The 21900-nt window shown below is 42.9% G+C and overlaps 1 protein-coding gene and 1 pseudogene across 1 annotated transcript in view; one reads left to right on the plus strand and one right to left on the minus strand.

Moving 5' to 3' along the window:
- Positions 1-19450, plus strand: part of LOC106551987 (uncharacterized) — a 59424-nt gene extending 39974 nt beyond the window's left edge. The window contains exons 8-11 of the mRNA XM_087711221.1: positions 8596-10791; positions 13970-14022; positions 14386-14448; positions 19014-19450. Coding sequence (XP_087567347.1) covers positions 8596-10791; positions 13970-14022; positions 14386-14430 — 2294 coding nt within the window. The 3' untranslated portion in view covers positions 14431-14448; positions 19014-19450. The remainder of the gene's footprint in view (positions 1-8595; positions 10792-13969; positions 14023-14385; positions 14449-19013) is intronic.
- LOC148046978 (CD82 antigen pseudogene) lies at positions 5114-6596 on the minus strand (annotated as a pseudogene).
- Positions 19451-21900: the final 2450 nt, after the last annotated feature.

The raw sequence follows: 21900 nt of genomic DNA on the forward strand, positions 1-21900 counted from the left end.
CCCTCGCAAGCTACATAACGGGCCAGCTGAATAATTGTTTGAAGAAAAGAAATAATGGCACCAAAATCAAAGTCGGGGAGACGTCCTTTTAGCAATACACCTCATGCATTTGGCACAAAATCGCAGCTTTTACCCTCTACGCCCCCTACTGGAGATTTGCTAATGAAAGAATTTCTTTTTGAGACTCTTAGAGAATTTAGAGAGGAGATAAAGCAACTTATTACAGACTTATGTGATAAGCTTGATACTAGGATTGCTAAAACAAAGGATGATATGGTAGGACTCGTAACTGTATTGACAGAGTATGTTGCTGGAATGGAAGATAAGCTAGAGCTTCTGGAGGAATCCAACACCAACTTGACATCCAAAATCGAAGTGATGCAACAAAAAGTTGAAAATACAGAAAAACAAATTGTTATGATAAACTATAAACAGATGGAGCTTGCATTAAGAGTCAGGGGACTGCGTGAAAATGAACTGGAGAACTTGAAACAGACTTTTTCAGAGGCCTTCAGTCATCTGGTGGGAAGACCGGGAATCAACTTTGACTGGCAGATCGAAAAAATTTATCGCCATAACTCTTGGGCGGCAAAACAGAGACAGCTTCCTCGAGATGTAATTATATATTTTGCTACAAGAGAGTCTAGAAACATGATACTACAAAAGTCTTATAATACCAGGCTACAAATTGGCGGACAGGACTTGATTGTCTTCAAAGAAATACCACCCCAAATGTTAAGAGCCAGGAGAGATTATGCTTTTTTAGTGGAAGAACTCAGAAACCGTCAGATACAGTATAGATGGGATGTGCCATTTGGTATTATAATTACACTCGGTGAGCAAAAATATCGTCTCAACTCTGTATGGGAAGCCCGAGATTTCTATCATAAGACCCTGAAGGTGGGACACTCTGAATTATCTGGATCTGGAGAAAGACTACGAGAAGGACAAGATAAACAGCAAATCACACAACTACAAGACAGAAAGCATCATTTTCCCCTTCCGGAAGGGCAAGGGACCAGAGAACAAGGACCTAGCCGTACGACTACCAGACGAATGGGAAAACAAGGCAGACTGCAACAACCTCAATAATCATCGGCCATTGATTAAGGAGTTATGTCTCAACTCTTTATAAAAGAGAAAGAAAATATTTTGCTATTTCAAACAGCTCAAGAACGATATAACTTGTCTGTAAGGAAATTATATTAAATTAACTGACCCAAAATATCTGCTCAATCTCGAACTTGGTCAACATTTTGTGACTTCTGCCACGCAAAAGAAAAATGGTATAGTTGTATACTCAAGAAAAGACATTAAGGCTGAGTGAACTGAAGCAGATCCCTTTGGAAGATATATCGCATTAGACCTAAAAAGTCTTGGTGGATAACTTTGAATTTTTATACAAATCACTAATGATTTATTTTCTAGGGTGAAGAAGACAAAGATTGCGGTGAGGGTTCTTTTGGATCATAACCCAGTTTGGACGGAATTGGGTAGGGTAGTGCAGGCAAGAAGGTCTTGGAGGTCGAATGGGAGTTTATTTTGATATGAAAAGTATATTAATGATTGTAAAAATTGCTATCTGAATACTTTGTTTGGAACATGAATAAGGGCATATTCAGGGAATTTGTAGGAGATCTAAGTAAAGTATATATGAGAGGAGTACTGATGAATATAAAAATGTGTGTATAGATAGATAGATAGATAGATAGATAGATAGATAGATAGATAGATAGATAGATAGATAGATACAAAAAAGGCAAAAACGAAAAGAGTTGGAAGAGGAAATCAAAAGAAAAATTTGAAATGTATCTAAATTGTGTTATAGAGGAAGGAGGCACAAAGGGGAAAAAATTAAGGGTTTGGAAATAGATATTTAGATAAAGAGATAAGGCCCCTAGCTAGAGAAAAGTACAGGAAAAGCTGAATCAACAAATAACTTCTGGGGAAATCCTGCAGATAATCAATCAATTAAGATTAGGAACAATGTAAACTGCTTAAGTTTGTGTAATGGTAAGAAGCTGAGTTCAATGTAGAGATTTTACTGCCTCTTTTTTTTTCTTCTCCTCCTTTTTTCTTTTCCTTTTATTCTTTCTTTATTATTTTTTTCCTCTAACTTACTTGGTGTTAATACATTTTGAAATCCTGCAGGTAATTAATTAATTAATTAAGATTAGGAACAATGTAAACTGCTTATGTTTGTGTAATGGTAAGAAGCTGAGTTCAATGCAGAGATTTTACTGACTTTTTTTCTTCTCTTTCTTTTTTCTTTTCCTTTTTTTCTTTTTTCTTTATTATTGGAGGTCGAATTGGAGTTTATTTGATATGAAAAGTATATTAATGATTGTAAAAATTGCTATTTGTATACTTTGTTCGGAACATGAATAAGGGCATATTCAGGGAATTTGTAGGAGATCTAAGTAAAGTATATATGAGAAGAGTACTGATGAATATAAAAATGTATGTATGTATGTATGTATGTATGTATGTATGTGTATATATATATGTGTGTGTGTGTGTGTGTGTGTGTGTGTGTGTGTGTTTTTATTTGTGCTGATAAATAAATAAAGGGAGACTAGTATAGATCTATTTCAAGCTATTTAGCTCTCATCAGCTAGCCATACCCTTACTGGGATTTGAACCTGGGCTATATTGCACACTAGGCATACTAGGCAGAGATCTTAGCCATTAGGTCACAGGCTCTTATCCGTTTATCAGCGAAGCCAGGGTGAAAGGTATCTATTAGATTTTTTACAACCCCTGGTAAGCCCCAATTATGGGAGGAAGCTAACTGCTTCCATCATCTGTCCTTCAGCTCGTCACAAATCCCAGTAAGGGTATGGCTAGCTGATGAGAGCTAAATAGCTTGAAATAGATCTATACTAGTCTCCTTTTATTTATTTATCAGCACAAATAAAAAAAACACAAATATAACAAAGGCAACAGTAAAAATATTGGGTTTCTGTCGTGATGGACTCTTGTGACGAGCCGAAGGACAGATGATGGAAGTAATCAGCTTCCTCCCATAATTGGGGCTTACCAGGGGTTGTAAAAAATCTAATATATATATATATTATATATATATAAGCCAGGGAAGAAGGTATATATTAGATTTTTACAACCCCTGGTAAGCCCCAATTATGGGAGGAAGCTAACTGCTTCCATCATCTGTCCTTCGGCTCGTCACAAGAGTCCATCACGACAGAAACCCAATATTTTTACTGTTGCCTTTGTTATATTTGTGTTTTTTTTATTTGTGCTGATAAATAAATAAAGGAAGACTAGTATAGATCTATTTCAAGCTATTTAGCTCTCATCAGCTAGCCATATCCTTACTGGGATTCGAACCTGTGCTGTATATATATATATATAAGATTTTTACAACCCCCGGTATGCCCAAATGTGGGAGGAAGATCACTACTTCCATTCTCTGTCCTTCGGCTCGTCACAAGAGACCATCCAGGCAGAAACCCAATATTTTTACTGTTGCCTTTTTGTTACATTTTTTTGTTTTATTAGTGCTGATATATATATATATATATATATATATATATATATATATATATATATACATACATACATATACATATATATATATATATACATGGACATAAACAAAGGGAAAAACGAAAAGAGTTGGAAGAGGAAATCAAAAGAAAAATTTGAAATGTATCTAAATTGTGTTATAGAGGAAGGAGGCACAAAAGGGACAAAATTAAGGGTTTGGAAATAGATAGATATTTAGATAAAGAGATAAGGCCCCTAGCTAGAGAAGAGTACAGGAAAAGCTGAATCAACAAATAACTTCTGGGGAAATCCTGCAGGTAATCAATTAATTAAGATTAGGAACAATGTAAACTGCTTAAGTTTGTGTAATGGTAAGAAGCTGAGTTCAATGTAGAGATTTTAGACTGTGTTTGATAAAAAGCTATACCGTGTACGGGCTCTGGGAAGTCGGAAGGGGGGAAGGGAGGTGGGGTCATAGGGGGGAGGGGGGGAGGGGGGAAATATAATTTGTGCCAGTTTTTAAAACAACATGATTGCACTTGTATACTGTTGCTTTTTTTAAAATTTTAGTATAAAAATAAGAAGCTGAATATATCGATGGATAGTAGAAATACACCGAAGTGAGGAGCAGAGGGAAAGAAGAGGGAGGGGCAGAGAGGGAGGGAGAGAGGAATGGAAGGAGGGTGAGATGGAAGGGAGGGGGAGAAAGGAGTGTTAGAGGGGGAGGGGAAGTAGGAGAGGGGAATGTTGGAGGGGAGAAAGGAAAGTTGGAGGGGGGAGAAAGAAAGGGTGTATGGAGGGTTGAAGTGCTATATTGGTTTTGTATTTTGGGGAATACAAGGAGGGCTGTGTCTATTGCTCAATGTTATATGGCCTCAATCATGCACAGTATATATGTGACTGTATGAAATGAAAATGAAAATGAAATAAAACATTTGAAATATCAGAGTCAGACATCAGTGAGGCAGATAAACAGCTGGAGCCTGTTCCCAGTGTGCGCATGCGCAGAGTTGCCAGACGAAGGGGAACAGCTAAAGAACAAGGGTCGACTTGTTACTAAGGCCACAGGTGGATGATGAATGGCCCCTCCCAGAGGAAATAAAAGAGGAACGAAAGGGGAGGGGAGTTTGCAGGAGACAATTAGTTCACCAGGACAAGGAGTTTGTTCCATGTTCTCGGGAAGCCTCGGTCAGAACAGGTTGCAAGTCAAGAATTGCCTGAACAACAAAAATAAACTCCCTTCAAATGAACAAAAACAGGAAGATCTGTGATCCCGAGTCCTCCTTTGAAGCTCACCTGACCTTTGACCTGATGGACATCCCAAGCACCAAACAAATCTCCCAACTTTATCCAAATTGCACAGAAGGAAGAGGGTACGAACCCAGCAGAAGGGGTATATGGAGCATCCTGAATCTTATTGTGGTGGTGAATAAAACTCTAAAAGCCCGGCCATTCAGAACATTTGCATTCATTTGTGGAAGGAGCAAGATAAGTAGAGGAAGAGTTGTTAGGCTAAAGCTCTAGCAGGGACTACCAAGAATCGTCTGGAACAAAGAACCCAGTTCCCTCTTTCCTCCTGGATCGCATCCAGGCGGCGTTGTCATCTTTACTGTAGGCATATTTTGGTTTTGAAGAGGTGGATAGAGAGCCCTATCCCCAGCAGCTCTGTGATGGCCAATCCTGTGCAGACCCCAAGAAAGACGTTGAAATTTCCTTGCAACCAGGTCAGCACCATCATCCGGCACCCCTGCTTCTTCACGGGCCAGTCGGTCACGGTTGTATCCGAATAGGGCTCCAGAGCGCAGAAACCTGTCCCTATGGAGGCATTCTCTGTGTGGTTGCTGCAAGAACATGGATAGAAGCGCATTTTGCCTGCCCAAAGGATTTTGTTGAGTTGCCAGTCTTCGGGTCCGTTCCAGCCACAGCACGCGAACATGGTTTGAACAAAGTCCCAAGCGGCTTCGAGGACCTGGTTCGTATCGTCGGAAGAGTCATATGTCTGGAGGAGATCAATCATCACCTCGGGTATCCTGGCTCTCAGCGAGCTCTGTTGGAAGTAGATCATCAGGCCAGCAGTGATCTGGGCCGAGAGGATGAGCAACAGGCAGGCGAAGTAGAGGCCAAGCGTGAACCGGATGCCAAAGAAGGCCCCTAAACATCCCAGGAAGCCAAGCACCATGGTGATGGCACCGGCTCCAATGAAGACGTAGACCCCAGTTTTGAACGTGGGAGACGAGTTCTGCAGAATGGGAATGAAGGCCTTTTGGTCAACCAAAATCCAGCTCCCGATCCCAACCATCAGCGCCCCCAAGATGAAGAACAGTTGATTGAAGAAGAAAAATAAGTATAGGTTGACTCTCTTACAGCAATATCCCTCCATCATCTCCCTTTGAATGGAATCTTGGGATTTCTGTTTAAACCAGAAATCCCAACAGAAACGGAACATTCAACTGGGGGGAGGGGGCAATGTTCCCTCTAATTTTTTTTCAGTGTGGGCGGGAAAGTATAGTGTTTGAGCGGCACATTTTCATGCCTGAGTCCCAACCATTCTAGTTTAAACTTCCAGCTGCACTTTTTCTTCGTAACAATATTTACTCCAGCTTTACGTTTTGACATCAGCACTGACTGATGATGTACCTATAGGGTTAGGGTTTGTCAATTATTACAATTATCTTTTCAAATTCATTTTGGATTAAATAAAAAAAGAGCTTTGAAATGTATATATAAATGGCACTTAATACCACTAATATTAAAATAGTAAATGTTTGATATACTTCATTTTAATGAATTTCACTTGATATACTTCATTTTAATGAGTTAACATTCAATTGCAAAAGTTGTCTATACACTGTATGCTTCTGTGAATGTATTATATGCAATTTGCTATTTTAAATGAGTAAAATTATTAAAATCACCATAATTAAAGTCTCATTCACATCTAAGAGTTTTCTTCCATCGTTAATTTGTAAACTCAAGGATTTATTGCCTGCATGTTCAACAATGCTTGCTGATTGTTTAAAAATTTGTGGGAATTTGCTCCTCTCTGTACAGAGGGTTTCAGTAACCTACTACTACTGCAAAACTAATTTCTAAACTGCATACTACTTGCAAATATAAATAGATTGTTAAAATGGCTCTACCATAACCAAATAACCAAAACACCTTCCTTTTGTTTATAAAATAGTGATTTTAGTTTGCTCTATGGAAGTCACTATTTTAAACTGACAGATAGGAAGTTTAATTAGATTAAAAGCAAAAATATTCTCAATGACTTTGAAAATCCCAATGAGTTATCAAATATAGGTACTCCTTCGTTACAACGTGGGACTGGAATTTTTATTACTCAGCAATGTGGTCACAAAGCTGATGTCGTGTCATGACTCATGTGACCGGGCTCTCTCGCCTCTTTCCAACTCCGAGGGCATCAATCATGTTAGCCGAGGGATCTGCAAAGTTGGCTCTTTTAAGACTGGTGGTGGACTTCAACTTCCAGAATTTTGAGAGTTGAAGTCCACCAGTCTTAAAACAGCCAACTTTGCAGACCCCTGTGTTTGCCCAAAGCCTGGGGCTGGGCTTTGCTCCCCCATTGGTGGAGCCCCGAGAAGCGAGGAGGGAGAAAAAGAGCTCAAAAGAGCTACATTGTTGCTAAATGTAACCGGGGAGAGCCAGCCCAGGCAATAGCAAATTAGCCGATCTCGCAGCAGGTCTGAAGTTGGGGTGGAGGGGAAGCAAAACTCGAGGCAGGGCTCTCTGACTGTTCTAATTCCCTGTGAAAACTGTTGTTGCCTCTGAAGCATTTGCTCCAGTGTTTTAAATCTTTAAGCTTCCCTTCCTTTCCCTTTTTTCTTTTCAACCTACACTGATTAGAGAATCCTGAAGTCGGGCGGCAAAGTACTACAGTAGAAAAGGTTTAGCTGGAGGAGGTTTTGATTGCGATCGCTCTGTAGTTCGTGTCCAGATACCTGCCCCACGTGCCTCTGCGCGGCAATTAGAAACTACTGCGCGCGGTATTGCAGCCGTGTGAGCGGCCGCGCAGGCGCGCACCTTAGAGGGAACAGTGGGTGGGGGAGTCCACAAACACAACAGAACAACTGTATGTCGCCATCTGTGGAGCTTCTATCTTAGGCTTACTAAGCTTTAATCCCGTGATGGCGAACCTATGGAATCTCTCTGCGGGCACGCGAGCCGTCGCCCAGCTCAGCTCCACTGTGCATGTGTGTGCACCTCCCGCCGGTTAGCTGATTTTCAGGTCTCTGCCACACATGCAGGAGACACATGGGCATGCGCAGGGGGGCGGGGAGAGTACGGGGGCGCATGCATGGGGGTGTCGGGAGCACGGGGCTTATGTGCATGCACGGGGGGGCAGGACACATTGTATTATGGGTATGGGCACGCGTGCATGCGCTGTTGTGCACGTGCTTTTGGCATGTGAGGACAAAAAGGTTAGCCATCACAGCTTTAATCCATTCTATTTCCCCCCCCTCTTTTTTACGTTTGGGCCCAAATCAGTGTTGACTCCTGATGATCGCCTGGCTACGACGTCCCTGCACTAAAATAAGGGAGGCACCACAAAGACAGTGGTTGATTTATTTCGGTTAGACAAAGGCTGTGTTCCTCGAACAAATGCTATTGAGGATATGTTATTTCCTTGTCTGTTATCTCTAAGACCCTTTCATTCAATCACTCAGTCAGTCAGTCAGCTGGAGGGGACCTTGGGGGTCTTCTAGTCCAACTCCCTGCTCAAGCAGGAGACCCTACCAGTCTCTTCTTAAAAACCTCCAGTGATGGAGCACCCACAACTTCTGAAGGCAAGCCGTTCCACTGATTAATTGTCCTTACTGTCAGGAAATTTCTCCTCAGTTCTAAGTTGCTTCTCTCCTTGATTAGTTTCCACCCGTTGCTTCCTGCTTTAGAGAATAGCTTGATTCTTCTTTGTGGCAGCCCCTGAGATACTGGAACACTGCTCTCATGTCTCCCCTAGTCCTTCTTTTCATTAAACTAGACATACCCAGTTTCTGCAATCATTCTTTATATGTTTTAGCCTCCGGTCCCCTAATCGTCTTTGTTGCTTTTCTTTTGTTCCAACAGACCATGATCAATCACAAGAAAAAGAAGCCCACCTTCAGTTGGAAAAGTCTACCCAGGAAGAAGCGGCAACTTTGGGAAAAGTTGGAGGAGACACTCTGCAAGATGGGACTCTGCAAAAGACCTTGGAGGATGACAGTAGAACAGATCATGGCCCAGGCAAGAAAGCCAAAGCGAATCCATACAAATGCGTGCAGTGTGGAGAAAGCTTTTACAAGTGGTCCCAGCTGATAATCCACGAGAGGGGTCACACCCGCGAGAAACTCTACAGCTGTCCCCAGTGTGACCAGAATTTTTCTTCCCGCCATGCCCTTCTCAGCCATGAGGCAAGCCATGTGAGCGAGAAACCGTACCAGTGCTCCGACTGCGGGAAAACCTTCCGTGAGAAAGCCTACGTTCTCCAACACAAGAGGATCCATACTGGGGAGAGGCCATACACTTGCTCCGAATGCGGGAAAAGCTTCTTCCGCAAGGGGTCCCTGATCTTGCACGAGAGAATCCACACCGGGGAGAAACTGTACAGGTGTCCAGACTGTGGGAAGAGCTTCAACCGTAAGCCGCACCTTGCCGTCCATCGGAGGATCCACACGGGGGAAAAGCCGTATGAGTGCTCTGATTGCGGAAAGACCTTCACCGTGAAATCGGCTCTCAATGTACACATGAGAACTCATTCGGAAGAGAAGCCCTACCAGTGCCCCGACTGTGGGAAAAGTTTCCGTGAGAAAGGAACGCTCAACATCCACAAACAGAGCCACACGGCGGAGAAGCCTTACCAGTGTGCCGAATGTGGGAAATGCTTCAGTTATACCGCGTCATTTCGGAGGCACAAGAAAACCCACTCAGCCGGATCAGCTCTCAAATCCTATGAGTGCCCTGAATGCGGGAAAAGCTTTGGCCGTAAGGATTACTTGATCACGCACCGGAGAATCCACACGGGTGAGAAACCTTACATGTGTTCCATATGTGGGAAGAGCTTCAATCACGGAGCAACTCTCGTTACACATAAGAGGACCCACACTGGGGAGAAGCCTTACGAGTGCTCTGAATGCGAGAAGAGCTTCAAACAGATTTCTGGCCTAATTACGCACCGGAGGATGCACACGGGCGAGAAACCCTACGAATGCCCTGACTGCGGGAAACGCTTCATCCTGAAAGCGTACCTTGATGTACACAAGAGAATTCATACAGGAGAACGGCCGTATCAGTGCTCCCATTGCGGGAAGGGGTTCTCCTGCTCCTCTTACCTTTTAAGGCACGAGAAAACCCACACGGGGGAACGCTCCCACACCTGCTCGGACTGTGGCCAAAGCTTCTACTGGAAACGCTCCCTGATCATGCACATGAGGAAGCACACAGGGGAGCAGACTCTGCACGAGTGCAAAATCTGTGGCAAAGGCTTCAGTTGGACATCCGCTTTGAACATCCACATGAGGACCCACACGGGGGAGAAACCTTACATGTGCTCAGAGTGTGGGAAAACCTTCAGCGGGAAATGGATCCTCATCCAACACAAGAGGATCCATACGGGCGAGAGACCCTACAAGTGTCCCGAGTGCGGGAAGAGCTTCCACGCAAAGTCCTCACTCTTTGCCCACAAGCGGACCCACACCGGAGAGAAGCCGCATGAGTGCACCGAGTGCGGGAAAAGCTACAGCGTGAAGGCCAACTTTGTGGCGCATATGAGGACCCACACAGGGGAGAAGCCCTACGAGTGTTCGGACTGCGGGAAAAGCTTCTACAAGAAAGACCGCCTCATGACGCACAAGAGGACCCACACAGGAGAGAAGCCCTACCAGTGCTCCGAGTGCGGGAAAGGGTTCAACTGGAAGGTGGGCCTGATCAACCACACCAGAATCCACACCGGCGAGAAACCGTATTCCTGTGCCGAGTGTGGGAAGTGCTTCCACAAAAAGGACCACCTGGCTCGCCACGAGATCATCCACACGGGAGAGAAGCCCTACTCCTGCTTCGACTGCGGGAAGAGCTTTAACCAGAAGGTTGCCCTGATTGTGCACAAGCGGACTCATACGGGAGAGAAACCCTACAAATGCTCCGAGTGCGGGAAGAGCTTCAGCTGGAAGAGGTCGCTCCTCACCCATCGGGCGGCTCACCTGGGGAAGAAGCCCTATCAGTGTTCCAAATGTACGGAGAGCTTCAGCCAGCGATCTCTTCTCGCAGAGCACGAAAGGACCCACGCAGGTGAGATCCTGTAGGACAGTGATGGGAAACTGATGGCCCTTTATGACTTGCGGACTTCAACTCCCAGAATTCCTGAGCCAGCATGCTGGGAGTTGACATCCACAAGTCACAAAAGGTTCCCCATTCCTGCTGTAGGACATCTGGTTGAAAAGAAAGCGTCTTTTTTCTTTCTTGCGGGGAAAGGAAATGGCTCATGTGCTTTCAGAAAATCTTGAGGTGAGTCCCTGCTGTTCTCGCAAAGGTGCTGTTCCAAAAGGCGCCTGGACTTTCGTGGGTTTTTTTTTCCTTGAAAATGTTTCGCTTCTCATCCAAGAAGCTCCTTCAGTTCTGACGTTTTGGAGGAGAAGTGAAATGTTTTCAAGGAACAAAATAAGAAAGTCCAGAGCAACAAAAATGATTAGGGAGTTGGAGGCTAATGCATACAAAGAACAGTTAGAGGAATTGGGTATGTCTAGTCTTACGAAAAGAAGGACTAGGGGAGACATGATAGCAGTGTTCCAATATCTCGGGCTGCCACAAAAAAGAGGGAGTCAAACTATTCTCCATGGCACCTGAGGGTAGAACAAGAAGCAATGGGTGGAAACTAATCAAGGAGAGAAGCAACTGAGAACTGAGGAGAAATTTCCTGACAGTTAGAACAATTAATCGGTGGAACAGAAGTTGCCTCCAGAAGTTGTGAATGCCCCAACACTGGAAGTCTTTAAGAAGATGTTGGATAGCCATTTGTCTGAAACGGTATAGGGTTTCCTGCCTGAGTAGGGAATTGGACTAGAAGACCTCCAAGGTTCCCCTTCCAACTCTCTTATAAGGGAAAGAAATATTCAGATTGAGTGTCTAATGAAAAGGAGTAGAGGGAGTTAAACTATTCTCCAAGGCACCTGAGGGTAGGACAAGAAGCAATGGGTGGAAACTAATCAAGGAGAGAAGCAACTTAGAACAGAGGAGAAATTTCCTGTTAGAACAATTAATCGTTGGAACAACTTGCCTGTAGATGTTATGAAAGCTCCATGGTTGGCACAACCAGGACCCAAATGATTGAGAATCTCCATAGACATAAAATCTCCTGGTGTTCTGGTTAATCAGTTTTCTAGGAGCACCAGGATAAGCGGCAACTGAATCTCGTGCTTGTTTAAAGAATTGCCAATGCTGTGGTCCTCAGCCTGGACAGACTTCAGGTGGCCAAATCTGACTGCTGCTGAAAATTCCCCCCAGATCCTCAGCCTTGTGCTGTGGGACACGGTGAGAAATTAAATCAGTAGCATCCACCATCCGACTTATTCTGATCTGGCAAAAGTCACCATTTCCCTTGACTAAGAATCCCTTTGCAATACGGAGGGTAGGAAAAATTGGGAAAGATTCCCGCCTCAACAACCCAAAGGAGCCGAGTAACGCTTGGCTTGTGAGGTGTAAAAAGAGAGCAATTAATTGTTTCCCCCCCCCCCTTCAAAAAGCCCTTAGATAGATGAGATAGAAAGGGAGAATCTGGCAGGGGGCGGATTTGTGAGTTCAGTCTGGTTTCCAAACAGTTTAAGTGGAGTTCACGGGAAGGAGGGGATGCTGTACCAACAGCATCTTCCTCTCCCCTTCTATAAAATACTGCTTGGGGCTCAAAAGGTGCCGACTCAAAGGGCACAGTGGGAGAGGGCTATAGAAGAGGATGGGAGATGAGCCAAGTGTCATTTCCAACTTCTTCAGCTAGGTCTACATAGCCCCAGGTCTTCACAGCCTTCCAGATCTCTGTGGTAGATGCTGCTGTGGAGAAGGCCCATTTTTCAGGGCCCACCCAGTGAGAGGACCTGGAGCCCTCCACCCTGTCTGATCTGGTGGGATGGGCAGATACCCTTAGGGAAATAGAGAGGGCTCCCACAAGCAACCTGGCCCCCTGCAACATACCGCTTCTCTCCATCCGAATTTCCCACAGCCGCGTGTCAATGGTTTGTGGCAATGACTTCAGGAGAGCTGCAGATGGGACAACTGGTGTGCAAAAGGTCGCTGAGCCCACAGACGGAAAAGGGGTGTGGGAAGCATATCAGATAGTTTTCCAGAGAGTACAAAGCGAGGAGGGGACAAATATATAAAAATGGCTGTGTGTGTGTATGTTCCAGCATAACTCTGGAACACCTTGAACAATTTCAACCAAACTTGGTACACAGATGACTTACTCTCTGGAGAAAAATACTGTGGGGGTAAGATACCCCTAACACCCCTCGGAGTGCGTGTTCTGTTAAGATGCAGCCTGTTGTGTCTTTAAAATGGATTCTACTGTACTGCCGTAAAATAGATTCTACTGTACAGCGCAGTGGAGTTGCTATGGCAACGGCTTCATAGTACTCCACAAGGGGGCTCCCTCTGGTAAAGGGGAAAATCCACCTTTAGAAATTATGTTTGGTCCGGACATTTCTCCCCTATAAATAAATACCCGGGGAACGCCAGGTTATCAGCTAGTTTATTTATAAAAAGGGTTGATTTATTTATAAAATTGAATGATTGATTTGTTTATAAAATTGATTGCTTACAAAATTGATTGATTGATTTATAAAATCAATTGGCTGCCCATCTTACCATAGGGTAACTCTGGGCAGCTAACAGTCATCCAAGTGTAATTAAACGTAATTAAATTAAAACCAAACATTGTAGCTTTTAGGACACCGTGTGGTGGACGGGGTCGGAGTGGAGGGAGGTGGGATCCGTTGTTGCTTTACCAACCTCCTCTGCTGTGCTGTTCCCCCACTGAGGGCCGAGGCCAATTGGCAGAGCCAGGTGTTCAGGCCCTTACGAAAAGAGAAGAGGGTCAGGGCCAACTTCAGATCGGGGAGGACAAGGTGTTCTAGCGGGCAGAGAAGGATCATCCTGGATCATCCCGCCAGCCAGAATAATCGGGCTGAGGGAGCCCGCAGCACGCCTTCTCTGCCGGCAGTAGCGAGACAGGCCAATGCCAGTGGGGTGAGAAGGTCCCTTCATATTTTCAGCCTTGCCTGATGCTAACTTCAGAACGTAGAGAGAGGTAGCAGACTTGGTTGAACTTCTTGGCTTCTTGCCTAAACCGCCTTGCAGGGCTGACCCCCTGTGTAACGCCCACATCTTCCAGCTCCTCCCATCACACCCACAATTGTCACCGACGCAGAAGTCCTGTAAGTGGTTAAAACATCCCGCTGAATTAACTTTCTGAAATTCACAGAGCTTGTCGTCGGGCCGCCGGAACTCTCCATGGAAGAAATCACCACTGCTGTGGTAAGGGGAGAAAAAAATCTCTCTCTCTCTCTCTTTTAGTGTCTCTCTACCCAAACCTTCCCAGCTACCCTGGGGGGAAAAATCTCAGTGAAAATTGATCGTAATGTTCTGCGGCTACTCAGAGAGGTTGGGTGGGTTTCTGGGGTTGTGTATATGACTTACAAAGCAGCTTGATCTGAAATTGAAACCCAAAGCTGAATCTGAGAGAACACTTAATGTGTTGGGTTGGGTTGTGTGTCTCCAGCCCCACTTGCGTAGCTTTGGAAGGGTTCTGCAGTTACGGGTTTTCCAATGTGGGTTTAGTTTTATAACCATATATTTCTCTTTTTTTGCACTGACCACCCCACACCCCCACCCCTTCAGATGAGCCTGGACTGCAATACAATTATTTTGACCACAGCTGTATAGCAACAAATTGTCAAAAAGGTAAGTGAAGTTGAGAAAAAAGAAGGGCAGGATGGTACAGTTAGTGTCCTGGGTCAGGAAGGGGAATCATTGGTTCGTGCACTGGTAAGATGGCAGTGTTATTCATACTCCAATCCTTTCCTTTACCTTCAGTGATTCATAAAGAATTTTTTTTAATAAACACAAACAGACAAGACACACAAACACAATCCCCCCCCCCAAAAAAACCATCTTCCATAACAAATTGTAGAAAGTGTGTCGATTGGTTACAAAAACTTCTGTGCATCCCTTCCACAGTCATCACCTAGAATTCATATCAAATCATATATTTTAAATCAAGTATATATATATATATATATATATATATATATATATATATATATATATATATATATATATATATATATATATATATATATATATATATATACTTAAAGTCATCATACTTCAACCTTCATTTGACTATAATTGTTTTTACATCCTTTTATATGAGATATTCCAAATTTAAAGCAAAACCACATAATGGCATTCCATTAGCTCTTCCCAATATCATCCAGTAACATTACATCTTTATAACACGTTCTATATAAAAATTGGTTATATTTAATAACAGAGTTTCTAAAACTTTCGTACTCACCATTTGCAATTTATATCAAATTTCCTCTTATCAAACCAATATATATATGTATGTGTTTGTGTGTGTGTGTGTGTGTGTTGTATTTGTGCTGATAAATAAATAAAGGGAGACTAGTATAGATCTATTTCAAGCTATTTAGCTCTCATCAGCTAGCCATACCCTTACTGGGATTAGAACCAGTAAGGGTATGGCTAGCTGACGAGAGCTAAATAGCTTGAAATAGGTCTATACTAGTCTCCCTTTATTTATTTATCAGCACAAATACAACACAAATGTAACAAAGGCAACAGTAAAAATATTGGGTTTCTGTCTGGATGGTCTCTTGTGATGAGCCGATGGACAGAGAGTGGAAGCAGTGAGCTTCCTCCCATATTTGGGCATACCACGGGTTGTAACACTTAATACATACATACATACATACATACATACATACATACATACATGCATTATTATCATTAATCAATTAATTATTTAACTGTATTCATTATCACTTCATTTTATACGTAATGCTCTAAATTTAACTAAATTTGACTTAATTTTTTATTATAAACTTTCATTACATCAACCTGTGTCTTTCCAGTAATAGTGCAGTCTTATGTCTCTTGCCATTTGTGGCATTAGTATTCTGATTATTTCCTTAATAAGTTTTGTATGGACTTTTCTTCGCAACGTATTGCTTGTTGCATATCTTGTATAAGCTTGAAACCCTCCATCTGCTTCTTCGATCAGCTTATCTTTGGTTATCACTAGTGCTTCTGACAAAGTTTCTCTCCTTAGTTCCATCAATTCTTCTCTCTTTTCTTCTTCTATACTTTGAGATCTGGGGTAGAGCTCCAGTCCATCTATCTCCCCTTTCCATATTTCAGTCTTTCCATTTCCAACCACGCTCAGTTCACTGTCAGTATCAACAATTTTTTCTTCTCTTTGTTTATTTTTTCTTTCAATTTTTAGAACTCTGACCTCCACTTTCTTCATTTGATGAACATCCTCGATTTTTCCATCAAATTTTGCTGTTCTAGGATCCATGTTCTCCAATCTCTTCTCAATTCTCTCTGTTACTTCTAATAATTTTTGAATTTCAAACATAATCTTTTGCAATGTTAAGGTTTCTTTTTCATGTTGCGCCATTCTTCCGCCTTGTAAACACTGCCACTCTGGCATTCAAAACTTTTTATTAAATTTAAAGCAAGTTCATTTATAATCTTTCAAAACAAGGCTTTGTTTTCACTCTACTCCAGCTGCCAATGAAGCTCCCGAAAAGCACCTGTATAAACAACCCATGCTCTTCTCACTATCACTCTCTGTAAACAAGCTGAGGAACCTTGAAATGCAAAATCAAATGATCAAAGAGAAAGAAGAATAAACAACATTTCCGAGCTTTCCAAGCCTCCAGCCTCCAAGGGGCAGTTACTTCCTTTCCCTCTGTTATTACAGCCCTCTTTGTATTCCTTTTATATCTTCTTTATATTCCAGGCTTAAAGAAAACAAAATTCTTAAATGGAGGAAAAAAAAAAAACCCTCTCCAAACCAGCATTATAAAAATAATGAAAATGATTTTAATCCATAGATATAAAAAAAGAATATAAAAAGTAGTAAAAGAAAAACTAATCCGTTCAATTTAAAAAATAGGAAACATTTGCAAAAGTTCCATCTGTAAAAAAATTTTTTTTAAAAAGGATAACACACTGTCTAATGTAGCTTAATTTCGTGGCTTGTTCTCTTCTGTTTTCAAATTTAATTTAACTTTAATTTTTTTTTGGGGGGGGGAATCTCTTTTATAATAATAAGATTTTCTCACCAAATGGATACACTTTCTCTTTCCGTTTTCCTCCCATTGCGGAGCTGTCCCAACTTCAGCACTTCAATGGCTGCGCTTCTGTCGCCGGCAAAAAGACATTCTCCTGGATCAATCAGGGACTTTGCGGTGTCACTGAGATCAGCAGGATGTACTCTTCTCTATCACTGTCTCTTCGGGATGGTTTAGGTCCAAAAGGACCGTCCAGCGGTAAAAGTATTGACTTCAATCTTGGAGCTCCAAGATCACACGTTGTCTTGTTGCGATGTCAGCTCCTCCTTTCCCAATAAATTCATTTACTGTAGTCCTCAACATATAAAATAAGTCTTATATTAATTTTTGCTCCAAAAGACGTATTAGGGCTTATTTTCCAAATAGGTCTTATTTTTAGGGAAATATTAAATGCATCCATCTGGTTCACGATCTTAATGGGGGCTTATTTTGGGAGATGGGGCTTATATTACAAGCCATCCTGGGGGAAAAATCATGCTAGGGCTTATTTTGGGGTAAACACGGTACCACTGGTCATTTAATGACCATTCGGAATTACATCAGCCTCCCCAAAGGGTGCTTTATGGCCCCTAAAGCAGAGCTCCCTAAGAACCTCTCTGGCTTTGCAGACCGACGGCCGAGGGAAGAGGAAATGATTCTATGTGAGCGGAAGGCACTCGTACGCCTGCCGCTTGCGTGGCCCAGTTCCAAACAGCTGCAGCCAGTACTGGCCCACAGCCAAAACACTTTTGGCTGTCATAAAATGTGCCATCTCCCACCCCATGGTCACAATTCAGGTGCTTGCCAATCAGTCTGCATTTATAACTAGTGGCAGCATCCCATGGAAGTATCCCATAGTCACATGATCACATTCTGGGTATTTGGCAACCAACCCAGATTTTCGACCATCGCAATATCCCGTAGTCGTGGGATCACAATTTACTATCTCCCCTGCTGGCTTCCCGCAAGCAAAGTCAATGGGGAAGCCAGCGGAAAGTCGGAAGCTGTGGTCACAGGAGGGCCTACACTTAATGACCCTCGGTGATTTGTTTAACAACAGTAACCAGAGACTGACAAGTGACAGAGTGGTTACTCACTTTGCTCTCTAATATCACATTGTAGGTAGTCCTCAACTTAACAACAGCTCATTGAGTGACGGTTCAAACATACAACAGCACTGAAAATGGTGACCTATGACCATTTTTCACACTTGTGACCCTTTTCGCATCCCCGTGGTCATGTGATTTACATTCAGATGCTTGACAGCTGACTCACATTGATGACGGTTGCAGTGCCCCGAGGTCACGCCATCTCCTTTTGCGACCTTCCGATAACTAAAGTCAATGAGGAAGCCAGATTCACTTAACAACCAGGTTACTAATTGAACAACTGCAGTGATTCACTTAACAGAGGCGGCAAGAAAAGTCGTAAAATAGGGCAAAACTCGCTTCACAAATTTCTCACTTAGGAACATAAATTTGGGGTTATAAGTTGAGGACTACCTGTACTTGGCGATGGAAATTCCATTCTCCATTACCGTCGTTAAGCGAGGACTGCCTGCAATTTGAAAAAAACTTCTTGAATAATCCCCCTCACCTATGTTCTGTGTTACACACACACACATACATACACACACACACACACACACACAATATACAGTATGTAATGCTCTTTCTGTCAATTTCAAGAAATTGAAAGAAAAATAGTTGACTTTTAAATAAAAGCAGTGCAGTTGTCATAGTGGATATTTCTTTAGATTTCATTTCTAATTTTCAATTGACCTCACATGGACTGGACCGCCAAAATGCCAGATGCGTAAAATTACCAGGTCGGATCTAATGTTCCTACCCCTCATTTTAGACTCTTATTTTTTTACATGGCGTTTTGTTTCATATCTTTTAGCTTTTTGTGGCAATAGTAATCTTAGACTCTGGTGCATCTTCTAATGCTTGTTAAGTAACTGCACCCCATCCCCCTTTTTTGCTGGTCTACAGCCACCATAAAAATTTGATTTGATTTGGGGATAAAGAGATTCTAGCAATCATCTCGTTTGTACAAATGACGCTTGCACATAATTCTTTTAGTAAATTGGAAGTTTCACAGAATTCTCTACATAGATTTTTCTAATCCATCAACGGTCTTATTTTGATATTTTTTTTAAAGGATCCTGGACTCAGCCAACTTACCAAACCGAACAGAAAACTCTTCAAATAAGCTCTTCCAAATGTTTTCTTTCAAGAAACTCATCCTTTTCCTTCTGAGGACATCAAGATGGCTGCACTTCCCTCAAAACCAATTCCCCTCTTCATCTTTTTTTCAGCACAAAGTCCTTAGTGCAGTGTTTCTCAACCTTGTCAACTTGAAGATGTCTGGACTTCAACTCCCAGAATTCCCCAGCCAGCATTTGCTGGCTGGGGAATTCTGGGAGTTGAAGTCCAGATATCTTCAAGTTGACACGGTTGAGAAACGCTGCCTTAGTGGATGTGGGGGTCCCATCTCCCCAAACATTATCATGCTGACTGCTTCTCTCTGCTTGCGTCCTCTGAATAACATAGATCTAAATGAAATTCTGTAAAATAAAAGGACTATATTATACTGTGCACTTGCAATTTTTTCCTCCCCACCCCCACCCCCCAATTTTTGGAGATTGTACTATTAAATATCTGAATTTACATGACACGCAATGGTGACAGATTTAATCCATTTTTATTTTAACAGTGGGGCTCACTCAATATTTCCCCAATCCTCTTGGGCCTGATGGTTTGTGTACGACCAGATCTTGAGGGAGTGTCAGAAAGTCAAAAAGGATGAAGCCAGCCTTATTTATTTTTACTGAGGCCCAGTATTCTTCAGTATCTTCATAAATGATTAGATGAGGGAACAGAAGAGGAACTCATCAAATTTGCAGATGACACTAAGCTGGCAGGAATAGCCAACACCCCAGAAGGCAAACTCAGGATCCCGAAGGATCCCGACAAGACCTGAAAATGGCCTTATCTAACAAAATGAAATCCAACAAACACAGGGACCAAAAATATATTGTTCTTTTTTATTTTAAACTAGTACTAAAGAGAAGTTAGCATGCCTTAGTCCAGCATTTTGTTTCTCACAGCAGCCAACTATATTCTTCTGGGATGCTCTCAAAGGGGAGATGAGGGCATATCTATCTTCTGCCATTGTGTGGAATTTGGAGGCATGATGTCCCTGGTCTAGAGATTTCCTTTTTTATCATTTAAAGCCTAGAAATTTAAACAGAGCCAATGAACATGTAAGGATCAGATGATTAGGTGATGACAGGGGATCTAAAAATTGTTCCATCAATCAAAGACAAAATTACAAGAGAGGGACACCACGGAGGGTCATGGAAAGTTTCAATGGAAACGGAAGCTGCCCCACTAGAGGAATCCACATTTCTGACAGCTGAACAGTACACAGTATTCAGACTTTGTTCCAGTGCAAGTTACAGCTAGTCCTTGATTTACGAACATAATTGAGCCCCAAATTCCTGTTGTTAAGTGAGACATTTTTGAAGTGAGTTTTCCCTATGGGTGAAATTCAGCAGGTTCTGGCAGGTACTAGAGAACCAGTATCAGAAATTTTGAGTAGTTCGGAGAACCAGCAAATACCACGTCTGGCTGGCCCCAGAGTGGGGTGGGAATGGGGGTTTTGCTGTATACTTCCCTGTTCTGACCCCCCTCGTCCCACACCAACACACACTCCGAGCCAAAGATAAGTTACGGCATTTAATTAACAGACAGGTCCTTGGCAGCAAACCGGCACAGACACGCTTGGGCAGCAATCCAGCACAGATAAGCCGTGGCAGCAATCCAGCCTGCCAAGATCACAATAATGTTCTCCAACGTTCGTTCCTGTGTTGACTTCTGCAAAAGGGGCGTGTGCACAAGCATTCCTTTTATAGTCTGGAGAGGAGCCTAATGACCACCACCTGAGTGCAATTACCTCCTGTAATTGCATAATTTTCCTGATGCCTAGTAGCTCTTCGATGGCGTGCATCCAGGAACAACTTACTAGTGGCCTCCGGCTCACTCTCCCTTGTCTCCTCCCCACTGGTCCAAGGCTCAGGTGCCTCCTGGTAGCCAACCAGCCTCTCCGCATCCTGCTCAGAGTCGGAACACTGTCCAGGGTCCTCCACATCCTCCAAAGCCGACTCATAGGGCCCCTCGCTGTCAGAGTCTGGTGGCAGCTCCAACGGCTCCTGCTGGGCCACAACACTTCCCCTGCCATGCCCACCAAGCCAAGCCCAAAGAACTGGTAGTAAAAAATTTTGAATTTCACCACTGAGTTATTCCCATGCACTGAAAGCACTAATACTAGTTTGTTTTATGAAGACAACAAAAATGCCCAAATCTCTACAATCGCAAATTCAATGAGAAGCTCCCCTTCCTTGACACCATCATCCTCTTTTTAAAAAAATCCAATTAAATGGTCTGAGCTGTAGTGAAAGCCAATTATAGAGGGAGGTGTTCAGGTAGTCCTTGACTTACAACCACAATTGAGTCCCACATTTCCATTGCTATGTGATAAGTCTGTGAAATGAACGTTGCCCCTATTTTGTGACTTTTCTTCCCACGGTTATTAAGTGAATCACTGCCGTTGTTAAGCCAGCAACACGACTGTAAAGTCAATCTGGCTTCCCCCTTGGCTTTGCTTGTCGGAAAGTCGCAAAAGGGGATCGCACGATCCCGGGACACTTTCAACCGTCATGAATGTGAGTCAGTTGCCAAGCCTCTTGATCACGTGACACTGGAGATGCTGCAACTGTTGGGTGTGAAAAATGATTGTAAGTCACTTTTTCTGCAACCAGAAATCGCTGCCGGAGCCTCCCTGTCACGCCAGGTTGACAAAGGGGGCACAGAGAGTGTCCCCACCTGTCAAGGAAAGAAACAATGGAGGGAAACTAATCAAGGAGAGAAGCAACTTTCTAACACTAAGGACAACAAGTGGAACAACTTGACACCAGAAGTTATCGATGCTCCATCACCAGAGGTTTTTAAGAAGAGATTGGACAAGCATTTGTCTGAAATGGTAT

The sequence above is a fragment of the Thamnophis sirtalis genome, unplaced genomic scaffold (assembly GCF_051295495.1).
Source record: "Thamnophis sirtalis isolate CommonGarterSnake01/CBP01778 unplaced genomic scaffold, rThaSir2_p1.2 scaffold_3, whole genome shotgun sequence".
Lineage (NCBI taxonomy): Eukaryota > Metazoa > Chordata > Lepidosauria > Squamata > Natricidae > Thamnophis > Thamnophis sirtalis.